The 26,577-nt window shown below is 35.7% G+C and overlaps 1 protein-coding gene across 4 annotated transcripts in view; it reads left to right on the top strand.

Moving 5' to 3' along the window:
• si:dkeyp-9d4.3 (caskin-2) overlaps positions 1-26,577 on the top strand; it is a 41,078-nt gene that overhangs the window by 2,261 nt on the left and 12,240 nt on the right. For all 4 annotated transcript variants that reach the window (XM_043241583.1, XM_043241578.1, XM_043241569.1 and 1 more), the window contains exons 2-10: positions 16,469-16,520; positions 18,343-18,440; positions 19,331-19,476; positions 19,554-19,649; positions 21,850-21,971; positions 23,564-23,672; positions 24,073-24,181; positions 24,277-24,371; positions 24,767-24,881. In XM_043241583.1, the coding sequence (XP_043097518.1) occupies positions 16,469-16,520; positions 18,343-18,440; positions 19,331-19,476; positions 19,554-19,649; positions 21,850-21,971; positions 23,564-23,672; positions 24,073-24,181; positions 24,277-24,371; positions 24,767-24,881 (942 nt within the window). The remainder of the gene's footprint in view (positions 1-16,468; positions 16,521-18,342; positions 18,441-19,330; positions 19,477-19,553; positions 19,650-21,849; positions 21,972-23,563; positions 23,673-24,072; positions 24,182-24,276; positions 24,372-24,766; positions 24,882-26,577) is intronic.

Here is a 26,577-nt window from a genome sequence, read left to right as displayed (position 1 = left end):
CGTCTGAATCAGGAGAGGTGTAGTATATATGTGCACAGTCCTATACAAGTAAGTTAGTCGATACATTACAAAAGGGACATTTCTACTGGATAAGAAATGGACTGGAAAAAGTTATGGACTTACCAGAAGCTACAGTCTAGAGATAAAATGCCTTATTTATGGATTTGTTTCTTACAAACACACAACTTTAATAAGACGTTAACTGATAGACCGAAGAGGTGTGGATTACTTGTGAATTATTGTGATTTTTAATCTGCTGACTTTTAGTCTGACGGTACCCATTTACTGCAGAGAATCCATAAATTTCTCCAAATCTGGTGCAGAACTTTGATCTCAAAATTCTGCTGCCAAAACAAACTCATCAACATCTAGTAAAGCCCGTTCACACCAAGTAATATAGCGATAAAGATAAAGATATAGCCTAGTTTTTAAAATTGTTGCGAATGTATAAGAATAGCACCATCACAGCGCATAACTGCAGTGCATGTGTGTTGGTCTGGGCACTCGTAATATTGTAATAGCTATCATATCTTTGTACGAACAGGCCTTCAGAGCACGAGTGAATATTTTACATGGCAAGCAAAACGGGCTGTCGTCGCTGTCTCAACCCAGAATGTCAAAAATTATTCTCAGCTGGAACAGATTTCCCTCTCCATTTTTACAATAAATAGTGTCCTGCACATTCGGCGACTGTTGCACAAGATCAGACACACACACACACACACCCAAACATACGCACACATGTCTATAATTGAAATGCAATTACCACTTTCCAGTGCCGGGTAACATCCCAGGTGGTGAGAGATGCATTTCCTGCTACGGTAGGAGGGGCGACCTGAAATAAAAGCAGGCCATTCTGTGTGTGTGTGTGTGTGTGTGTGTGTGTGTATGAGAGAGAGGGAGTTTTACAATAATAGCTATACTGAAGATGCCCTTCTTTCCCTTGTGTTGGTAAAGAAACCTTTTTTTCAGGTACAGTTTTAGGCATTTTTAGAAAAAGAGAGGACTGAAATTTTCATGTATACCTCTAATTTGTCAAAATTAGGCTATAGAAAATTATAGAGTGCACGACACAATACAAGAGCATTATCTTTTAAGAGAGAAGTTGCTGTTTTTCTCTCTTGGCATGGTAAAAGCGAGGATCAGCTGGTATGTCGATATGTCAAATTGCATACATACTTTCCGTGATTGTTGTTAAAGCCTTTCTAACACCTTTACATCAATGTCCAATATGTTCTGTGCTGCTGTAGTATGTCAGTTAGTGTATACCAGAGGTGTTGATGTTCCTGACTCAGATCATCTCTCGAGGGACTCATGAACGAACTTGTATGTTCTCTGAAGGCTTATTACATGACATCCTTGAACTTTGTCTTCCTTGACCTTTGTTTTGATAGCGGCTTCCCTGCATCTCCCCTGAAACTACAACATTCTGTTTCCATTGGTTTTGCTATAAAATCTAGTTTATAATATGTAATGCCACTATATCAGTCTTCGTTTTGAACAATGTAAACGGCAAACTTGTAAGTCGAACTGATAATAAGTGATGGTGTTTAAGGGAGTGATTATTGGCTCTTGCAAATATGAATATACGGGGAAGAAATGCATTCCTTAGATGACATCGCATCCAAGTTGACTGCGTTCCAGTACGCAAGCGGCAAAAACCAAGATGGAGGCATCAACTGTCATACATTAAGAATAAAGATAGTACTGGGTTTAGTGAGACACGGACACACAGAAGTGCTAATTAACAATATATTACTACTGTTTCACTTCTGCCGATGTGCTAAGTAAATTCTGAAATCATGGTTGTTGCATTCATTTTTCATTCGACTTGGGGTTTGGAATTTCCGGTATCTGTGTACAAATGCAATGCACCTTTATAAGGATTGCAAATAGTTATTAATGAATAAGGCAGTAATTGGGCTCATGGTTCTGTTTAGCGTCACATTTTTTTGCTCGAATGCTAATGTGTGGTGTTTTATTTATAGAGGTTAGTGCTTGTTCTAATCAGTTCAAACCTTGTTCACATTGGAAAATGATTTTAATGCTGAGCAAATCCTCTGCCCTAACAATTTAACCTGAAACATTGCACGCTTTTTGTTAATTTGGGTTTTTAGGATAAATAAACGTGCATATAATCGAGCCAATATAAGTTATATTTAACTAACAATTTCTTTATGTTGCCCTGGACCACAAAACCAGTCATAAGTGTCAATTTTTTGTTTCAAAATGTTTTGAAAGCTGAATAAAAAAAAACAAACTAAATATTGAGAAAACTCGCCTTCACAGTTGCCCGAATGAAGCTTTTTTTTTTTTTTGAAGCCATGCATATTACTAAAATTAAGTTTTAAGATATCTACGGCAGGAAATGTACAAAATATCTTCATGGAACATAATCTTTATTTAACATAAATATAGTTTTTGTCATAAAAGAAAAATCTATAATTTTGACCCATTCGGTGTATTTTTGGGCTACTGCTACAAATATTCCCATGTTACTCAAGACTTGTTTTGTGCTCCAGAGTCACATATAGATAAAACATTTGCATGCTTCCACATGCCTTTTTATGTCCTAGTTCTCTTTTTGAATGTGTTCCTCACCAGTATCTGAGCATATTGATTTAGTAGAGCAGATGTCCATAGACCTCCCAAAAGATTAAATTAGTGCCTGTAAGAGTTCTTATATATTAAGCGTGCTGTTTTGACTCCGCTATTTCAAGAAACTCTGTTCTCTTGTTCTAGAGCAGTTAAATGTCGCTCTTACACGGGCAGTTAACCACTGATTGTTGACACCAGGGCACCTAAAGCACCTGCTACTGTGATTAGCATAGAGAACAGGGCAGCAAGTAGCTTTCAGTTCAGTTTGAGCATGCTAAAGTATGTTGGAATTACTGACTACAGCACACACACACACACATCACAAATGAATGTCATTTTAAAGGGCCAGATCGGCTGTGAATACTGCCACCTCATTAAGTAATAACACATAGTTGCACTTAGTGTGTGAAATAAAATGGCCCGGACAATATAAAAATGTAAAACTATTCATTACTTCTCATGTTATTCCAAGTCTTTTATGAATGACAAGCCACCCACAGATTCATTCAGGCGGCAGAACAGATGGAAAGCAGGGAAAAATCAAAGCGTTTCAGAAATGTTTGTTCACAGCATAAACGATTCTCAAAACCCCACGACTGGAACCGGTTCATACGAGGTGGCACATTTGACCTATTTTTAGTATATTCCTGTCACTGATTTCATTTTCACATGTTTCCCAAAGGTATTAAGAGATAAAAAAGAAAATCCAAGCGGACCAGATGTTTGATAATTTACTACATAACAGCATTTGTAATAGTTTTAAGTACTCATTTTGATATCTACAATATGTGCACGCCTGTGTGTTTTCATCTATACAGTAATATAGCCATAAAATGAAGGATGGATTGTTGCATCATAAAATACGACTGCAGAAAACTTGCTCGGGGCTAGCAGAGTATTAGCTTTCCCGGAAATGTGAATTTTTTGACTGGTTATATGCATGAGTGTCACTTTAAGGAATGATGAGGACGGTTGAGATTTTGCTCCCAGGATGTTGCTGGATAGTGGATTGAATATCAAGTATTCGTCTGTCTGGTGCCACGGTTTTCAACTGGGGGTCTACAGACCTGTAAGGGGCCGTAAAAGTACTGCGTTGGGTCAGTGGGCTATAAAAAAGGGTTACATTTTTTATCAGGTGACCTACTGATGTAAAATGTAACCCAACTACTATGTACTTTGAAAAACTACATGAGTTGGAAAAACGTGACATCCTTTATTTAAGTGTTTTCACTTTGTGTATGAGGCATATTGTTTCGTAATCTTTCTGTTTTAGTAAACTAAAATCCCATTTGTGCATCAGTGGATGTATGTCAGGGGTGGCGGCACAGTAGTTTGAATTTTGTGTTGTGATTTCAGTACAATAGATAGCGAAATGCAGAAATGCACTGACGCTTTCAGCTACTGATAACAACCTCACTGAGCACTCAGCAAAATATTACAAATAAACCGACTCACCATTCATGAACAAAATGAAACCTAAGCTTGACAATTGGAAATGTTTCCTCTGTATCAGATAAAACCCTATTGTTGTGGGACAAACTGACACCTACTGTATGATTATGTGAGACAGGAGCAGGCGTTGTGTTGAATATTTATAGATGCTCAAACTCGAGTGATGTTTTTGGACTACGATTACATTTCTTAACATGAATGTATCTCATTCATGTGTATCTGTGTTTCTGCAACTGTGCTTCCTCACAGGGCCTCATTTCTGATTGTGTGTGTGTGTGTTTTCTAACCATCCTGTGTGGTGTGAGCAGGACATTCCCAAACCAGAGAAAAGAAAATGCCAGAACACATCAGCTCAACCAGCCATGAACATCAATGCACTCACAGAAAAAGGAAGAGGGAGGGAAAGACAGAGAAGGAAATACCATTTAGCTCACCCTAAAGGAGAGAACATGCATCACGCAGAACTTTATAGACAGGACTTTTGCAGCAATTCAACTCAATGGAGACTAGGAGGCTACATTTACATTATTTAACCCTTTGATGCGTACTACAGATGTGTAAGCATCAGAATTGATCATTTTGAAATTATTTATTCCATATCAATGATTAAAATGAGTGAAAAAAATGCAAAACCTTAAGATTTAAAAGCTTAAATTATGTATTCAAAATTATTTAGTTAACTGACATAAAGCTGAAATAAATAATACGCAAAAAACTAAAATGTTCCTTTGGCAATGAACGGAAATTAAGTCATGAAACTAAAATAATTATTACAAATAAAATCAATTAAAAATATGAAAAACAAAAATGAATACAAATGATAAACGATCATAGAAACAAACTAAAACGTAAACAGTAATTAAAATGAAAACTTTTTTATATAAAATGTAAGCTATTTCAAAATATGAATAAAATAATTGTACTGTTTAAGTACTGATATTCCCTGTTGGTATGTGTTTTTATTAGTGTGGTTATTTAGTGGAAAGAGTTGATGTATAGTTGCATGGCCACAGGTTATGAGTTAACCTTGTTTATTCAACTTTTTCTGAGAACTTTTCTATTTATTTGTCCCTTGAATGCTTTCTGACCTTGAAAAGCAAAAAGATAGAGCAATATTGTTTCACAGCAGTTGAATTACTTGTATCCAGCAAGATTTATTAATGTTTTAATCCCGCTCATTTCATGCATTCTTAACTGTCGGATCTGTAAAACCCAGTGCTAAAGTGTTTTTCACGATGGCTTCCTCGGCGGTGGTTTTGTCGTTGTCACTGTCAGATCTTCGCATTGTAAACTCGAGCTGAACCGTCCCCAGTTACAGCTGACACTGATTGCTTGGGCCGTAATTTTCCCAGACAAGGAGGTTTCATTGGACTTGAGGCCAAATGTGGAGCTGAGAATGTGAACGCTGAAGATTCATCTGTATGTACAAGGCCAAGTGTGTGCGGTGCTGCAGGATGAACCTGCGCTCTTAACAGGGTGACACAGATTCTTGCACAGGCCGTTTCCTTTGACCAGAGCCATTGTGTCCTTGAGAAGGGTGCTTAACCTCTGTGAGTCCTTGTTCTTTCTTATTGTTCCATGTATTGGTGATTCTCTTGTAATAAATCAATAATAATAGGTTAAATATATATATATATATATATATATATATATATATATATATATATATATATATATATATATATATATATATATATATATGTGTATGTATTATATATATTAGCATCATTTTCTTGTCTAAAGTTCTACTGTAATTAGTTTATGACTTAAATAAGGCATTTGTTGGCAGATGTATTTCCTTTATTTATTAATTTATTTTTGCTTATCCTCCAGGGACATGGCAAGCAGTCAAAACAAAAAGTGGTTCATGCATTTAAAATGCCAAAATGTTTTTATTTTTTCTTCTATTGATTTGAGTTGTTCACTCCACCGTGACATTCTCGTGACACCACTGATATGTAGCAGACATTATTTCCCAAGTAAATTGTATGATTGATTGGTTGGACGTAACAGTGGTTGATTGATTGATTGATTGATTGATCGATTCTGTTAAATACCAATCTTACTTCATATACTACTGGGTATATCTTAAGGTTATTTCAGATACTTCTAGGTATTATATTTTTTTATATATATATATATATATATATATATATATATATATATATATATATATATATATACAAAAATTGTAACTATAACACAAGAGTGTATGTATTTTATGTAACTGGGTGACGTGTGCTTATTACGTTCTTGTTTACGGCCATGCTCTGGAGCCAAAACAATGGCGGTCGGACTGTTACAGCTCGCCACAAGGTAAAACGTCAATCTGTGTGACGTAACACAGAATATCTTGATATGAGAAATAGGATATTATCCAATGGGTGGATTTTTAATAATAGGGGTAGTTGTGTACACAAACTGCCATCACACATTTATCTTCAAATAAGTTGTAAATGAAGACCTAGGAAACAGAAGTGTTGGAAAACAACGCATGCACTTTCTTGCTCAACAGGCAGCAGAAGCAGTATGTGTATCGTCTAGCACCTGAAACTGTTGATGTTAATGTGTAGAAAGATATTCCAGGGGTCGTGGTAGGTCAGCTGAAGTCTGGACATCGCAGGTTTTCGCTGCATTGAGCTGAGCTCGACAAGTCTTGTCTTGGAGATGAAAACAGGAGAAGGCAGCCCTTTGTGCAAGATGACTTGTGCTGGTTCCGCTTGTGTCGTTTTACAAAGCTGTCTCGGGTTCATTCTGGGCTTCGGAAAAGAACAATATCTGAAAATATACATTCTTCATCATTTAATCATCCTCGTGTTGTTCCAAGCATTTAATTAGCTAAAAAAATGTTATCATCCTCAGATGTTTTTTTTTTTCACACCAATAGATCCTCTGCAGTAAATGGGTCCAAGCAGCTGATAAACAGCACACAATAATCCACAAGTAAACTACACCCCTCCAGTCCATCAGTTAACATGCTGTGAAGCAAAAAGCTGCATGTTTGTAAGAAACAAACACATCATTGAGACTTTGATCCATAATAAGTCCATGATCCATAATAATATTTTACATTTCCATTGAAATACAGTACAAGACGTTGAACATTATAGTTGTTTATATATTTGTATTTTAAATTAAGGAGTTATAAATAAGTACAGAAGAAGAAATGACACTGTCATGATGTATTATGAGACACAACATGGAGCGATGCACACAGCGGTGTGTGCTTTTAAGATTGGGTTTGTGTTGAAGAGCCCCTTATAAGTAATTTATTCAGTGTTCTTGTTCTTGTTACCAAGTGTAAATGTCAGCATCGTCATATATGTCTGGAGGATTGAAGTCTGGAAGGTAAAACATCCGCTTACTGATAGAAATCAATCAGTTTGTTGCTTTATGCCAACCATAACTCCTGACTGGAATCTTCCATAAATATTCAGTTTATAGTACATGTTTAATGGGGAAAAAATAGAAAGCAGTGTGCTGAAACTTAGTGTCCCTGCATCAATGTTCTGGTTGTCTTTACATGTTCCTCATGTACATAATATGTACGTATTGTAGTAATTACAACAATTAGGTAGTACTAACCCTGAACCTACCCTGAAACCTAACCCTAACCCTACCCCATGTAGTCGCTTTATTTTACCAGTACTTTTTTGTAAGTACACTATAAAAACTAGACCTACTGTAAAATAAAGTGCAACCCAGAATTTTCAGGTTTGGATGAAACTTTTCTATTTGATTCTGACTTCATAGGACTCAAACACAGTTCATCTCTTACAAACATGATTTCAACATTTATTATCATGATTATCATTTCTCCTTAGCTTAGATTGTCTCTCAAAAAAACAGTGATTTTAATAAGGATATAATGTTCACAAAAATAAAAGAATAATAACACAGCATGATAGTTTTTATTGTAGTTTGATAAAATAAATATGAGCATTTTTTCAATTAAGTTTTTTTATTTTTATATTGTATTGTGATATTGATTATAAAATAGTTTTTCATGTCTAAGGCTTGAGAAAATTATTTTCTAAATGCTTTTTTACTGCATCCATGTTTCATGTTGTTCTCAGGGCTGAGATGAACTACTGATTTTTTGTATTTGGGGACAGTGTACATGCTTAAATACTATTATTCATAAAACCAGACAATCGCGTTTCCATGGCAATGCTGAGCATCTGTATTGGCTGAGACTAGAGCCGTGTGTCTGGGCATCGACATATTGCACATCCGTTTTTTATCCTCTTAAGGCTTTGTGTCGGTGTGTGTATTTGATGGAGGGACAGGCTAATCCCTGAGGTGACGAGAAATGACCAAAAGAACACAGCAGCACTGTTCCTGCTAAAACTCCAGATCTGAGACGGCCTTTTCTAGTTGTTAGACTCGCAACATTACTAATTTTAATTTGAAGCAAGCATTTGAAAATATACTTAACGTCTAATATGATTGCTAATAGGGTTGTGAAAGGGTAGAAAATTTCCAGTAAATTTTGGAAATATTCCAGAATTTTTGGAAACCTTTCAGCATTTTTTGGAATCTTACTGGGATTTTTAAAAAGTTTATTGAAATTCAACAGACATTTTCCACCTGTTTGTAACCCTAATTGTCAATGAAATTAAAAACATTCACAAAACATAAAACTGTGGATTTAGAGATGTTTATTATATGCATAGAAACCATATGTTTTATGTTCATTGGAAAATATGCATATACACAAATGTACAATTAGTTATTAATGATACAGCGATTCTGAAATAAGTTATATATTTTTAGGCAATCCTATAATGATGCATCATGCTATGTGTGATTAAATTTTCTTTCTTTATTCAAGTCCAAACAAAAGCTGTGTAAATCAAATTTAACTAGCCAAGTGATATATGTTGTGTCACCCCTACTATATAGAGTGGAAAGAAATTTTGAACCAATGAGATTTATGGTGGGCGGGGTCATTCAGCATTGCACCACAGAAATAGAAACTGACCACCTGGTCAAAATGTACCTAGGGACACTTTTTAGCGAGAAGTGAGGAGCTCCGGTTCGAATCTTACGTAACTATGGTTCAACAAAGCAGTTCAAATCTGCATATAAGGAACCTGAAATGGCATGGTTGCATCAGCAAATGCATTTTTATACCGTTTTATATTCGTATATTTCGCATTTGTTAATATTATGTGGTAGGTTTAGGGTTGGGTTTGGTGTAGGACTATTTCCAACACGATAGGGCAGTGGTTTTTAGCGACAGTTCCTGGACATTTGAGTTTCGAATGGCCGCAATACGTACCTAAAGCAACATAATAAAAATACAGCAACACGTACCTATTTCAACATAATAAAAACATGCCAAGGTTCTCATATTGAATTTTAGTGCCGCATAGTGAATATTTCTTTTGAAAACCAAGGTGATATGTACTTTGTATTTTGTGTCTCGTTAAAAAGCGCCCCCAGGTACATTTATGTCATGACACCAGCTTGAAAACTAAATTGTCCTGTAGCTCGTCATGACCAAAAATGTAGATTTACATTGACGAGATATAACTTCATCAAAGATGACGCAATTATTCACTGAAGAAGGTCATGTTGTGGAAATGATTTGCTGTTTTGTTCAATCTAGCCATTTGCATTTTTGTATTCTTTTTTTCATCTTCACGTGCAAGCTTTTTCGTCTCCATTTAATGCCATTGCTGCCCAGGAAAAACATTGGGAACATTAAAGAGACTCCTTCGTGATTTTTCTTTTCTATGGGTTTCCTCGTATATATTTTTAGAGCCTAGTGTGAAATTGACAGTCACGTGTATGGCACGTGAGACCAAACTAGTGGAAGAAAAATGTTGTTCTCTCCATGTTTCTCTCTCTCTCATTTTCTTTTCACAGTCAGCTTGCTCAAGCTTCAGGCCATGGCTGTTTTAAACTGCACACAGTTAGATGATGCTGAGGGATGCTGAGGGTTTGTGTGTGTGTATTGTGAGAGTGTATGTAAATATGCAGTGCACACTAGTCCTTTTTGGTGGTATTGAAAAGACCGCGGTACATTTGCTGTGACACAAAGAACCAAATATAACTCGCAGAATTCAAAAGGAGTGTAGTGTGGCAGTATATGTTCAGCACGTTTTGTTTTTTTTTGTTTTATTTCAGTTCTGCCCACTTATAGCACTCAAGCTTTCAGGTCATTTTAAAATGGTGATCATTAAATATCTATAATTATAGCTGTGGGTTCAAGCATGATAATGGGGGGAGGGAGATGATGTGTGTGTGTGTGTGTGTGTGTGTGTGTGTGTGTGTGTTGTTCAGATTACTGTGCTTGTCCCAGATTATGTTTCAGAGCTGAGAGATTAAATTACTTTCTTTAAAAAAAAACAAAAAAAACAGGCATGGTGGAATTCCATTATTATGTGTATGCTTTCTGAATTAAATATTTGCTTCCTCAGATAATTTAATAATTTAAGGAAATACATTATATGTTACATAAAGTAAACATTTGTAAGAAATTAAATTACAAACAAAGCATGGCACTAATGTATTGCTTCATTTGTTCTCAAATGTAATTAAATTACATTACATTTTAAATGAAATTAAAATAAATTACATTTTAATAATTAAAGTAAGTGCTGATTTTGCCTTTAAAGGTGAATATTACGTCACATTTCAAAATATTATATTAAGGCAAAACATTAGTCCAATTTGTTATGAAATGTACAGGTGTGCACCCATGAAACATATCACGTCCCCAGAGTGAACCTTATCCACTACTATATATAAATTATACTCCTTTTCCAGTTCCTCTTGAGGGAGTACATCGCCAAGTGTTAATCTAATTCCCAAACAGGGAATATTAACCTCAGTGTCAGTTGCATTAAAGGTTTGCAGCTCTTGTCATCTCTTTTGCACCGAACTTATGCTGTATCCTTTAGTATCTTCATAACCAGTGATACGGCTGGATAAGTCTCAGCCCGTCCCTGCTGAGGATTTGAAGCTCAGTAAGTCATATTCTGTGTTCACCCCATCTCGAGGTCCAGCGTCCATATCATAGAGCTTGACAGATTAATGTCACGTCTGACCGGAATGTTGAGCATTCCGAGGTCCTTGAGTATTCAGGGGAACTTTTCTCCACTATGAGGTTTTCAGAAAAATAATAATAACAATGAAAGACACAAAAGCACAGGTAAGAATGCTGAAAAAGCTGTAAAAACTCATTTTCATTGATAAGATAGTAAATGCACGCACTGTAATGTAACACTTTGAAAATTTGAAGAAAGGTTGAAAAAGTCATATATGAAGACTAAATTAGCAAAAATAGATTTTAAAAATAGATCAAAATCGTGTTTTTTCATTCCAAGTAATCTCAATCAAACTGGAGTTAGTTCATTTTGATTAGGTTAAGAAATAACTAAAAAATACAGCAAACTAACACAATAAAACACATTTTATTTATTTATTTATTCTGAGATTTTCATAAAAAAGAGAGAATCAGTTTTCTGTATAAACCCCAACAAGCACTATATCACTTTCAGGAAACCTTTTATAATAGTCAAATCCTGTAAAACACTGATATCGGTCATATTATTATATGTGGTATGAAATATTCATCACAGCCTTTACCCAATGTAAAAGAATAGTACACTTAAATATGAAAATTCCTTATCCTCTTATTCCTCACAACTCATGCATTTTTGCAATCTAACAATACATAACAGTTTTAAATGTTTTTCTTGCAATTATGAGTTTATATCTCACAATTGTGACAAATTTTAAGTTGGTATCTTACAATTTTGACTTTTTTTCTTGAAAATATGATAAAAAGAAAATCGCCATACTGTACAAATTGCAAAAAAATTGCACCTTTTTACAGTTACTGTTACAGTTTTTTTTACACTGTACACTGTTGACTTGAAAATAACTTGAAATAACCCGGCTGCTTAATTTTTTTTTTTGTTATTGAGTCGACTGAGATATTTTACTCATTTACATTAACATTAAGTAATAATATAGAATATATTAGAATATGTTCTAAAATATATTTGTGGACTCACCAAAACATTTTAAGCAACGGGGTAACAAGTTATTTCCAGTTTGAAACGACTATTGTTTTTTTACAGTTTATGCAGGAATGGTGACTTCCAAAGAATGATGCACTGTCCTAATTAAATCCTGCCTGCATTACAAGCATCCTCTTACAGAATGTGACACTGATGAACATTTTTCCGTAATGTTCCTATTGTAAGCCACACCAGATGAAATACAGTGAAGTATCAATACACTGATACATTTCTGTCCTTTGGATCTACAGTAGTTAGTGCCTGTAGGGCTGTGTGGCTCATTTAGAATCTATCTGCGATCGAGTAGCTGATGTCAGTCACTTGTTGTCTAGGCATGGGCTGTCGATGAATTGATTACTAAATTACCAACAGAATGAAGCACAATGCAGGGACTTTAAAACTGCTTTAGTTCAACGATTATCCTCTTTTCTTAAGTCCTGGAGACCAGCAGACTAAATTAAGCACAATAGCCCCTAAATGTTAACAAGAGGCGAGATCCATGGTAATTAACTTAAGCTCTGTCATGCAGAACTGTAGTTTGTCTAGAAAGTCAAGAGTACGCTACACAGAAACAGCGTGATTTGAAAGTGAAGTCTGTCATTTTTATTAGCAGCAGCAGTTGTAAATGCAACAATAATGACTGCCCCGTGAATGTTGTGTGGCCATGCATGGTGTCTTTTGGATGTGTGCCCACTCACCCATATGGTTAATCTGGCCCACGGCCTAACTATGCCTAATTTATTTATTTTTTTTAAAGGAATACTGCTTCCTCACCATTAACAGAGGTCAATGAGGGCATCTAAATTCTGCCCACTATTTGAAATGATGAAATCTACAGGTGATTTTTGTCAGCAGCTGCTAAAATGGGAAGGGGTAAAGGACTTCAGAGATATATTTTGCATATATATTAGACAATTGTTGCATTAGATTCTCATTACTATTTAATTTTATATTTAATAAAATGTCTTTTTTATTTTTTATTCCATTTTTAATTCAACAATTTAATTAATAGTCATATTAGAATGAGAGTGCTGAATATTGTGGCATATTTACATATTTACTGACCTAAAATCATGAATAACAATTGAATTCACCGTTATTTCTATGGTGCTTTATACAGTATGTTTCAAAGCTTCCTGCTTCAGAATGCAAAATGAATCAAATACGAGGAGAATCCAAATAGTGCTGTAAAGCAGTTCTAATAAGACAATGGTGTCATTATTCACCTCCAGTCAGTTCAGTGATGGTTCAGTTCAGTTCAATTACTCTATTATCAATTATGAAACAAGTTCATTTAGCTGTAAGCAGGTTCAAGGGTCTAAGTGCTGCTGGAGAGACTGTAGGATTATTAGGAACTGTTGGAGCACTTATATTTCCCAGCTTTGACTTTCTGATTTATCAGTGCGCTGCATAGTTAATGAACTTAACTGGTTCAAGGATAGCTCGGTGATGCTGTAAACGATTGAACTCTAGTTTCTGTTTGGAAAATTTTGTAGCTAACTTCTGTGCAATCCAGGCTGGATTAAGCATATGGGCATTTGGGCATGTGCCCAGGAGCACCACGTCCAGGGATGAGCATCATGCAAGGCTGTCATCATTTACTCACCCTCATGCCTTCCTAAACTCTTAAGACTTTCTTTCTTCTTTAGATCACATCACAAAAAGTATACCAGCATAGTCAACTCTTTTTTGGGAATGATGACCGTGGATGTCGAGCAAGTTATTTAACTTGCAAGTCTGTTTCACACACACACACACACACACACACACACACACACTCAGCTACACACAGAATGAAGAAGACTTAGGATGCAGACAAACTACAGACAACATCTGGTCTTGATTCACTTTTATTTGAAGGAAGAGAGTGGCTCAGGCATTCTGCTAAAATGTAGTGTTCCTCTCATTTTGGAACTTGTGCAGGTAAATGATGGCAAGATAAAAAAATTTGGGCTACCTTATCCTTTAAGGAGCATCTGTTATGCGAACTTCACTTTTACATGTCTGTTGGCAGTGTGTGTACACATCCACTCTGTAATGATAAAAATCATAAGGAGTGTTTCAGAAAAACCTGACGTCACTTTGCGCAAGCCCGGCCCTTAACTGTTGAAAGACAAGCTCTCCAACACTCTCCTTCTCCTTCTTGAACGTTTCTCTCAGTTGATGACGTCTGTCATGCTGTTTTGAATAATTAGGCGAAGTCCCATGTGTAGTTTAATAGTAATAATGAGTAGTAATGCTCACTTTCTACACTACTAATCTTTAATATGACTTTTAAACATGGAAGTCGAAGTCTCAGCGAGGGATTCGTTAATTGTGTGTTCACATCCTATCGGTTTTTTACAGGAAACATAAATGATTAGTCCACCTCTCAAATGTTTGGGTTTGAGACGTTAATCCCATGGCAGCCCCATTCAAATTCACTAGCGGCTCATTTGCAATTAAAGAAACATGTTTCTACTTTCACTTAAAATAGGCATTTGAAATTATATAATAAATGGTATTTTGAGCTAAAACTATCTAGGGACACCTGAGACTTATAATGCATCTCGTAAAAAGGGGTATAAGAAGACTCTTTTAAAGAAGAGAGCAGCGCAGACATTCTTCTAAACGTTTTTCATTTTGTGTTCCTCTCAGTTCAGAACAACATGGGCAAGTCAAGATTTTTATTTTTGGGTGACCTAATCCTTTAAAAGGCCATAAACTGTATGAAAACAAATGCCAGGGATTTCTGTACTTTTTGAGCATTGCTCAGGGAGAAGTCTTGTTATGTTTATGAGCAAAAATGTGATTTCGTCATGGCAGATGATGGATTATATCATCTTAACCTTTAACCTCTCGCAGATTTCCAAGTCTTAGACACTCTGAAACACTCCAGCTGGGTCTTTTGGAGCATAAAGCTGTATATTAACCAAATGCATCATTGAAAGAGGATCCAAGAGGAGGATGAGTATTAAAGAATGTTTGAAACACAGAAGATTTTGTGTGCTCGTGAGCAGGGGCTGGGCAACACCGATTCTTATTGTCATGGTTAAGGTCAAGGTTTCCATAGCAACAGGCACCAATGAGGTTGCGGTGATAATGGTATGAATAATTTATCACATGGAAGGATTATGACTGAGTTCCAAAACACCTCATGGTGTGCGGCTGTATGGGTGCCAGCTTGTGAATGTATACAAAATGTACGTATCTACCATAACTTCCTCATTTATCACGATACTAAAGAGGCATTGCATGGCAACTCCAAGTGAGGCGTTGCCATTTCCGTTGCATTCTCTAATTAGCATCGCAGTGACATTGAGTCGTCATGGAAATGCTCATTTGCGTTCTTATCATTTCATTCCGTAGCGTTTCTGAAGGTGACTTAGACTGTCTGGGAGTGTGTTTGTACAAAATGAGATGCTTAATTAGTTGTTGTATATTAAATGTGCACTAATTGCGTATCTATTAATTTACAGTTTTCAAGAGATAATGTTGAATGGGGACATTAATTAATTAATTCATCATTCTCACCAAGTCATAAGCATAATTGATTAGGCTGTGATCAGCGAGTATGAATAATAACATAATTTATGCATAATAGCTTAAGCATGTTTAGTAGAATAAGACTGTTATTAAGGTCAAATGATCAGCACACACATACAGGTTGTTTATTTCACCGTTTAGTGATATTTTCCTGCATTATACATTTCTCTCACTTTCTGTCTGCCTCTGCGCCCCCATCGCCTGTCTCACACTCTGAGAAGGCTGCCATCTGGACTGCTTTCATTTAGCACGCGCGCACACACACACACACACACACACACACACATACATCTGGAGATTAATGTATCAAGCCATAGACATTTGATGGAAATATCACCCAGAATTTAATGCATAGCTTTGATTTTGATTAGGATTGTCAGTGTGTTGGTAATTTGCGTGGATGTGTGGCTCATAACCAGCTGTGATTAAACAGTTTTGCTTGAGTTTAATGAATGGAAACTTTACCTGCTGGCTTTGACTGAGAGGAATCCCCTCTGTGACTGATCCACATCTTGCGTCGACGTTAGACCTCGATATGAACGAAAGTATTTTATACCTGCTAATTAGCGTTCTGCTTCACAGCAAGAATCGCTTAAAATGGAATTAAGAATGCATTTTAAATTTGAATAACTGAATGTGTATTTTTATGTGATTTCGGTACATTTTCAGCATGAAATATATAGCATTTAGTATATTTTGAGTATTTCCAGTGTTTCTGATACCGATAGGTCAGCTGCATAATAACTGTATATAAACAACATTTAAAATACTTTGTTGGTCTATAAAAAAATGTCTCAGTTTAGCCTTACAATTATAATAATTAAAACAATCGAAACTGTTTCCTCTTTTCTCTCCAGAGCTCCTGGGTGCTGCTAAGAAGGTGAATGTGAATTTTCAGGACACAGACGGGTGAGTTTCATTTGTACTCATGCATTAACAACTAGTGATCAGTTGATGTGGACTATTCAGCGGCCTTTGCCTATGTTTTAGTCAACAGGAAACTGCATTTGCAACTTAATGTGATGTATTTCCAAGTAACACAGATCAGGACTTTGTATAAATTAGCCATCGATCGGATAGTGAATTGTATTTACCCAAATAACTGTTTGTTAGGTGGCTGGAGGAGAAGACTTAAAATGAGAGTGCTTGGTGACGTCAGTATGATTCAGGCTGCTTTCATTTCATGGTTAAATTATCTGCTGGACAGTCTGGTATGATGTTGAATTAACTTTTGTACTGTATGATTTTTTTTATACAGTGCAGAATACAGGTGTGTTGTTATTAGAATGCTACAGTGTATTAGAGTAAGATTGAGAGAGCTAGAGAGTGTGTGTGTGTGTGTGTGTGTATACACACGTGGCCTGGGGCTCTGGCAGAGAAAAATCTCTTACTCATGGAAGTAGGTCATAGCCTCCTGCTCAGTTAGGCAGTGAGGGATCGGAGTGAAGTGGTAGAGTTGAGCTGCAATGAAGTCCGATTAGGGACTCTCTATAAAGTTACACAGGAGGCTGAAAGCACTTGGGCTGGAAACGAGACATTAGGATTAGGGTATTATGTGGAGATATAGCCTGTTTTGCTGAAGATATTTAGACCACATAATAAGAACAGGCTTAGTAATTAGTAGACCCACACGGATGCAACTAAGGTTTTTTTTACCGAATAATAGTGACTGCGATTCACGAGTTCACAAGGTCTACACATCATCTTGTTTTTCCTTATTTATTTGCATTTTAAATACATGTTGAATACATGTCATTCATTAGAAAATTTTAGTATCTTTGGTCTTCATGTTTCAGTGGTGACTAAGGGCAGATGCAACGCACAGCGTGAAAAAAATAAGTATTGTTTGAGAAATTTAATCAAAAACAGATTTTTAAAAAGTCAGTTTTGTCCTCTGCTGCCTGAATGCCTGTTGTCTTGAATCCATAGTAATATCTATCTAATATCTAGGTTGTTGGTTAGACATTAACATGAATGACAGATGCCAGAACTGTTGCTGACAGCTACCGTACCAGATTGTAGCATGGCTTTAAGGTTTTGAGCAATAGTACCTCCACTCGTGTTATGAAACAAAAATATATACCTGAATTGGGAAAAAAGAATCTTTAAAATGTGCAATGACTATTATTTCATCAAAATGTCTAGCTTGCAGAGTGTTTTGGTGCAACAGGCAATCGATATATTTTATTAAAAAAAGATTGAACTTATTTTAGATACCTATAATAGGTCACATTCTACATTTTGAACACACAGTATTTCTAAAAGCTACATTTCATCTGTTACAACATAAAATGTGAAATATAAAAATATAAATATGTATAACTCTTTAAAATCTTCTAAATGTCAAAATTGACATAGCTTTTCATAGGCTTTTCATTGTGATCTCATAATTTAAACATTTCACCTCATATATAGACATTGTCATAATTATGATGTACAAAAGTATGATTTTAGGGCAGGAATAGGCTTCAATGCATATTTGAGATATAGATTAATTTAGTTAATTAAATTTTTGACAATTGCACCCAATAACGTCTATTATAACAATGACTTTTTTTTTTAATGTGACATTATGTTCTGGTCTTTCTCATATTACAGTAAATCGGTTACTTTCACATTGATACTCTCCATATTTATCTATTCCACAGCTTTCCCTCCTGAAACCGATACAGATTGTAAATGTCAGTAGAAATGGTTAATGCATTATGTGTTTGTGTTCTTTGTTTTATAGGTTATCTGCCCTGCATCATGCTGCTCTTAACGGTAACGTGGAGGTGATTTCACTTTTGCTTGAGTCACAAGCTGTCGTAGACATCAAAGACCAGAAAGGTACAAACACACAGCACCACACACACACACACACACACACACACACACACACAGTAGTAGTACCCATCTCATGCTCATATGTAAGCATGCATAGATTAATCAACTGTCAAATCAGAGGTGAATATTTAGCATCATTACTCCCAAACTTCAGTGTCACACGATCCTCATGAAATCATTGTAATATGCTGCTCAAGATTTTTTCAATTTTTCAATTTTTTGTTGAAAAGTGTTGCACAGCATTATTATATTATATTGCATTACAGCATTACGCAACATTTTTGTGTGAACAGTGATTTTTACTGGGTTTTCAGATGAAAAAAAGTTCAAAAAACAACTTTTATTCAAAATAATAATATTTTCTAACATTATAAATGGTATACTGTCACTTTTGATCAATTTAAAGATACATTTTTTGGTTTTGGGAGTCCCTGACAACAAGTTGATGTGCAAACGTCAAAAAACGCTCTTTAAGTTATAATATGCGTTTATTTTTTTATCTCACTTGCTCTTAATGGCTTCTAAATGTTTTTCTCAACGTTGAATTTTTCCAGTAATTTTTAAGCATGATGCTAATTTGCAGCGTTACCAGGGAGACAGCTATTTTACCGCTCCAATAGCAGCACCTAGTGGCAAAGAATGAATTTGCATTTTCTGTCAAACCAATGGGAAAAGACCTACAAGTAGGCAGCAGTTTGTTAACGTTTTATGTTGGCGTAAACAGGAAACGGCGTAGGATTTGTTTTAATAAAAGACTGGTTTTAAAGATTCAGTCGACTGTTTTTTTGAATGTGTATTTGATAAATAAAAGTATTAATTTCTTACTGACCCTAAACCTACGAATGGTAGAGTGTGTGTTTCTCATTCTAACTCTCTTTTCCCTTTTTCTGAAGGGATGCGGCCCCTACATTACGCTGCTTGGCAGGGCAAGTGTGAGCCCATGAAAATGCTGCTCAAGGCGGGCTCATCAGTCAACAGCCAATCAGATGAGGGACAGATCCCTTTGCACCTCTCATCACAACACGGCCATTATGAAGGAGTCAGTACTCACACATATATATCAGACTCGTGCTGTACACACACACACTCACTGTACTGCGCTGTGTGTGTTTGCAGAGCGAGATGCTGCTCCAACATCAGTCGAACCCCTGCCTCAGAGACCACGCTGGGAAAACCCCTCTAGACTTGGCCTGCGAATTTGGACGAGTCACGGTCAGTTACGCTGTGTTTGTGCGTGTCTGTCTGCGTGTGCGCAGGGGTTTGTGATAGATAGACCAGAAACGGTGCTCCCCTGTGGGATTGTGGGAACTGCACTTCGTCTCACGTTCCCAGCCAAATGCAGGAAACCCCTTATTCACTTATTTTCACTTCACTTATTTCGCTCTTTCCGAATGAGCCCAAGAGATTACCATAACAGTTTATTAAAACGATTATTCAAAATATTATTTTCTGCCACCATTCGTTCAACTTCAAATCTTTCTATCTTCCATTGAACAAAATGGTACATTAAAATATTAAAAGAGCCATAAATGTGTTATAAATCCAGATGAAGCATATTCCAAATCATCTTATAGCTTTATGTGAAAACTTATTCACCGACTGATTTAATACTGAAAGTACTGAAAACTCAGTGCTGCTTTGTGTACAGCATTGCCGGGGAAAGTGCTTTTTACAGCGACACCTAGTGGCAAAGAATGAATTTGCATTTTCATTAAGACCAATGCGAAATAACCAAGAAGTGTGACATCAACATGAAACGGCTTGGGAATGACTAATTTAAATGACGTAGAGTTGAGTCTTTCTTTCGAGATACAACAACTTTAAGGTGCGCTTTCAGATTTAAAACTTTGCGTAATGTTTTCATTTATGTAAAGCTGCCGTACACACTGCATTAAAGGTAATTTTCAAAAATCCATAATAGAAGGACTTTAAAATAATTTTCACACTGAGAAAAATGCTTTTGGCTATCACAGCAAAAACTCCCTTTACTTTACTTCATTTACTGATTATCTTCACCTCAGTAAGCAGCTAACCATTCTAACTGTATCACTGAATTGCCTGAGATCATTCAGAGAACTAAATCAGTCTGATTTGTCAATGAAGCATTCGGTCTGTGTTTGGGAACGGGGTGCGTTTCACTGAGAATATCTTAATCTTTAAAATAATGATTCATTTGTGAATGAATCACTGCTTGTATGTGAACACAATAAGGAGAAAATGGTTTAAAATTCATTCTGTTTCCCCTTAAACCTATCAGCTTTAGAGGTATTGCACTATGCATGAGTCTGTATATGAATTTATGAGTTTATGATACTTTTATGATGTTTTGGGATCCCTCTGAAGCTTGAAAGCCTCCTTTATTGTTATAGAAGAAGTGCATTTCTGGGTTTGGAGGGCGAGTCATTAAGGGAACTATTACGTACTATTCATTTTTTTTTTGTGTTAAAGTTGCAGTTGAAAATGTTCTGCTTTGCTAACCTCCAGCCAGACTCAGATATTGAATTAGTTCACTCCCTCTCTTCAAAATATCTCGCTCCAAAAACATGTCAGCAAACCGAATGTCAGCTTACCCGAACGCTCAAAATGACTGACAGGTCAAAGTGACTCAAAGTCTTCTGATTGGCTAAACAATAGCGATCGAATCCCTTTTCGCTGTTGACAGAGCTTAAAGTTGTCAGAGAGACAGGTGTGATTTCTCACGAAACCTATTTCATATCTGTCAGGTAGTAGGACTTTTATTGCAGCCTGTTCCATAAAAATATATTTATAGCACCATTAACTTACAAAACATTTTAACATAAAGCATAAAAGCATATAATAAAAGCAGATTTAATGTATTGTATATTATATGGTGCGCTTTTATAGTTAAATTCTGAGTGAGTTACTAATTGATCATTTTGCACAGGATTTGATTTTTATGGGCAATAGTGACAGCATTTAATCCAACCATTATTTACAATCAATGCATCTTAATTTACTGTGGTTATCTAGTTAATTCAATAATTAAATTTTTGGAGCATATGCATATTAATATACATAGACATTGTAGTAATTTTTCCTTCAGTCTACATTTTGTTTTGAGACATTTATAAGGATTTTAATATCAATTTTATTCATAAAGAAGATATTTCGAAGTATATAGGTGACCCGATTTTTTTTCTGATTCCCAATAAATTCAGTATTTCCATAATATGGAAGAGAATGGAGACGAGCAGTTATTTGATTACATCTTGTTTATGTTCAGCAGAAAAAAGAAAATCAAACAGTTTTGAAACAACATGATTTGGGTGAACTATCCCTTTAAATAACTAAAGAATGAAAGAGTGAATAAGTAGCTGATCAAACAGGCATTGCACAATTATGTAAGCTGTCTTTGTGCGGTATGCATGTGTCTTTTCTGTGTGATCTACAGGTGGTGCAATTACTCCTGAACAGTAACATGTGTGCTGCTATGTTAGAACCGAAGCCCTCTGATCCCAACGGCATCAGCCCGCTCCATTTAGCGGCTAAGAACGGACATATCGAGATCATCAAGTAGGTTCTCACTGGACTTTGCCCCTCTGTGCTTTATTGCTAGACATGCACTGAAGTCGTCATTTAGGTTACATATGTTGTATTTTAGTATGCATTTATCATGTACTGCCTTTATATGTATTTTAATTTAAATATTGGTAACACTTTAGAACAGGTGGCACTTGTTAACTATTAACTACTACTTTTCCCTCGATAAATTATTAATTTGATGCTTATTAGTAGTTATCAAAGTAGTTGTTATATTTAGGTATTGGGTAGGATTAGGGATGTAGGATAAGGTTATGTAGAATAAGGCATTAATATGTGCTTAATTAGTACTTATAAATGGCAAATATTCTAGTAATATGCATGCTAATAAGCAACTAGTAGGTGTAACTGTAAAATAAAGGGTTATCAAAATATTTTATTCAATTCATTTTTACAATCGTGAAAGATTTTGTGAAATTCTTCACAATTTAGACTCACATGACTTCTATGTAGTACATACAGTGCAGTAAAAACAAGCCTGCATTTTTATTTATTTATTTTATTTTTAATTTTTTGGAAGAAATTAATACAGTGAGATCAAGTAAGACAATTAACTTCAGAAAAACCACAATAATCTGATCAAAAGTGACAGCAATGCCTGTTCTGTTAAACTTTTCTTAATCAAAGAATTCTTTTTTTTTAATAAATCTTCTATTAAAATAGAAAACAGTTATTTTAACATTAATACCATTTCATTTCTATATTATTGTTAGTAAGCTAAAGAGACATTTTTAAAAAAACATTTTATTTTTAACTGTTAATTTGCAACTTTGAATTCAAAATACTGGAGTCGTGATTATTATCTGTGTGTGCGAACCGAAAGCTTCAGCTTTTCAGATCTGTGAGTGTGAATTTAAACTTAAAAATGCTTATTAACTTTATAATGACGAGTTCTCACGTTCAGATCAGCTGGCTCTCGAGTTTTGCTACTAATTAACTTCATAATAAAGTCCGTAGGAACATAAAAAATAACTACGGGGAATTGTACTAGTTTTATTATTGCTTTAATTTGAATTCTTTTCAAGGGGACAGACATTGATGGTGTGAAATCCTGACACAGCATTTAGCTCACTGACACAAAACCGCATGACTGATGTGCTAAGACAGGTCAGGAGCAAAGGGATTGAGGATGATGAGAGAAATGAAAGGCATTGTGGGCTGTCCGATCAGTCCCCGGAGGCTTCATTCATTAGATCCACACACACACACACACACACACACATTTAAAGCTTGTGTCCTCGTTTTTCCCTTTGATGGACAGTGCCATCACTGCCTAGTGACGCACAACGTTAATTAGTGACTTCATCACTCAACGCACATATTAGGTTGTTTATGGATCGATACGAATGTGTGTTTGATTGGAGGGTGTGAAGGGCATATTTTTTTTTACTTGATTTAAATAGCTGAAAATTGATAATTACTTGCTTTTCATATATTCGGACACCTTCAAGTTTGTATTTTAATAACCTCTTTTCTGGAAAGCAGTGTTTATTAGAATTTTTTTTTTTTACGTACAGATTAATAAACGTTGTTTTTATGAGGTTTTCTTGTGTGTATGTGTTGAGGTTACTGATCCAGGCTGGTATAGATATAAACCGACAGACGAAATCAGGCACAGCGTTGCATGAAGCTGCTCTCTGTGGGAAAACTGAGGCTGTACGACTGCTGCTGGATGTGAGTAATTCATTTGACTGCTTGCCAATGGTATGCATTCATATTTTAAAAATATGCACTGCCATTCAAATGTTTGGATTTGGTCATGTTTTATATTGACGAAAGATGCCTTTTGAGCTAAGCAAAACTGCATTATTTTAATAAGAATTACAATAAAACTGTGAAATATTGTACTATTTTTGATATGTTTTAAAATGTAATTCGTTATTTTCACGCAAAGCTGAATTTTCAGTATCTTTAATGTCACATAATTCTTCAGGAACCATTATAATATTTTTTGTTCATTTTAGTTTGAGAGTTTATGTTCACATACTGTATATGAATGTTTGCGCTCCTCAGCATGTCTGTATGGACAGCATAGCATTAACATGGCAGCATAACATATTTCCTGTCTCTTCAGAGTGGTATCAGTGCCGGGGTGAGGAACACGTACTGTCAGACAGCGCTCGATATTGTTAACCAGTTCACCACAACCCAAGCCAGCAAGGAAATCAAACAGATGCTGAGAGGTACAATAGGGGAAAGTTTCTGAAAGCACAAATTCACACAGAAATGTCCAAGACTTTTTAAACTGGCTGGTATCTGTGTGTGTTCCTGCATACAGATGCATCGGCTGCCATGCAAGTGAGGGCTCTGAAGGATTACTGCAACAACTACGACCTGACAAGCCTCAATATTAAAGCAGGCGACATTATCACGGTAAAGAAGCAACTGTGACATCGTAATGTGTATTTCTGAATTTTAACTAAACTTTACACCCAGTGATGGCATGCATATTTTTCAAGAAGAGAGAAACACTTTTTTTTTTTTTTTGTAGTGGTTCTTTATATACAATATTATTAAAAAGTATAAATCAGTAAGATTTCATTTAGAAAGACATTAATACATTCATTCAGCAAAGATGCATCACATTGACTGAAAGTAAAAGTAAAGACATTTACAATGTTATAAATTATTTCCATTTCACATAAATGCTGCTCTTTTGAATATTTGAACGCTACAGAAACAAGTAAACAAACAAACCAAAGACCAAAACAGTGTTGTTTTAGTTTTGTCACATGTCTCGTTCTGAAACATTTCTGTTTGTTCCTCAGGTCTTGGAGCAGCATTCTGATGGACGATGGAAGGGCTGTATCCACGACAACCGAACAGGAAACGACCGCGTGGGCTATTTTCCATCCAACATGGTGGAAGTCATCAAAAGGGCAGGTGTGCCATAGCATCACCACATGAGCCTTGTAGGATGTCATGTGACACATATGCACATATTACATTAAGGTCAATCTGAAGCTCGTCTACCTGGCACTTTAATTTGTGTGTGTGTGTGTGTGTGTGTGTGTGTGTGTGTGTGTGTGTGTGTGTGTTTACGTGTGCGTGAACGATTGTGATTTAGTTGCATGCATATCTGCATACACAAGTGTTTTATGTATTCATTTGTGTGTGTGTGTGTGTGTGTGTAAGGGATGGGAATTTTGTTTATTTCATCGACTTGAGTAAATAAAAGAAGTAGAAAAATGAACTCATTAACTACAGTAGACATCACTACTAGTATTGGAACAAACCTACTGACATAAATAATACTCCAAATTATGCAGCTTGTGATCAGACAGTCCTGAAAAATGACAAAATCCAATAAACTTACATAGTTTTTTAAACGTTTGAGATCAATACGATTTAAAATTATGGGTTTTTTTTTTGTATTTTATTTTGGAACCTGTGATTCTTTTTTCTTTGATTCTTTGTTAAAAAGGAAAAAGGCTTTTTGAAAGATGTAACACTGGAAGACTGGAAAATTCAGCTTTTCTTCGCAGGAAAAAAATATATTTTAAAGTATATTAAAATAGAAAACTGTTTATTAGTAAATAACTTTTAATGTTTTTAAATTGAGTTGTATTTTAAATTGCAACTCAAAAATTGCAATTTAAATTATTTTAAATACATTTTTTCCTGTCTTTTTGTTAAAATAGATATAACATAAGAAACTTTTTAAAAAGCATTAGAAATCTTACTGACCCCAGACATTTGAAAAGAAGTGTAGATTGATCACAAGACCAGAATATCGGTTTGAGTGACCGCTAAATACACTCTTGGCAAGCACGCAACGCTTCATTAATAGTGCAGTATGTAATATTGACAGCTGGTGGTTTAAATGGGTACTGCAGTCCAAATTTAAAATACTGGAGACATTTGTCATCCTCAGTCTTTAACACTCACACTGGTTGCCAGATTGAGGATACTCAACAGGAACAAACATAACTGATAATGGAAAGTGACGTGCCTTACACTGTAAGCTGAAGACATGATTTATCCATGTTTAAATATTCATTCGTCTTTTTAGATGCACACCAAGGCTTTTTAGTTCAGGTAGAATCTGCGATCTCTCACTGAGTTTGTTCGCTGGTTTCCGTGGCTTCAATACGCTGTGATTTCCAACAACTGACAACCCAGGATGACGAAGTAAAATCGAGTAAATTGGCAGCAGGTTACATCACACAGACCCAAACAGACACAGGACACACATTTCAAACTAGAACAACCGGGCTGTACCGTTGTATTCAAAGTGCTTAGCATAAATATATATATTTTTTGCATAATTATATACTTCGATAAAGTTAAAACACCTAGAATACTTCGTGCTACTCAGAATACCATAGAGATGCATTAAACAAAACCACCACAAATGCCGTAACCTTTAAGTCAAACAAAATGCAGTGTCACAATTATTACATCTTCATAACTGATCACTGCTGTCTGTGCTTCAAAATGCATATTCATGCTCATAGTGGATGTGTGTGTGGGTGTGTGGGTGGTTGTTCATTCGCTCTGTATCCAACTGTCCTGCCCTTTATCACCAGTCAAGTGATTCTAATTAGAAGCGTCAGCTTGAAGAGATGAAAGAGGGAGT

The sequence above is a fragment of the Puntigrus tetrazona genome, chromosome 1, assembly GCF_018831695.1.
Source record: "Puntigrus tetrazona isolate hp1 chromosome 1, ASM1883169v1, whole genome shotgun sequence".
In the NCBI taxonomy this organism is placed as follows: Eukaryota; Metazoa; Chordata; class Actinopteri; order Cypriniformes; family Cyprinidae; genus Puntigrus; species Puntigrus tetrazona.
This window is presented reverse-complemented; position numbering and strand designations above follow the sequence as displayed.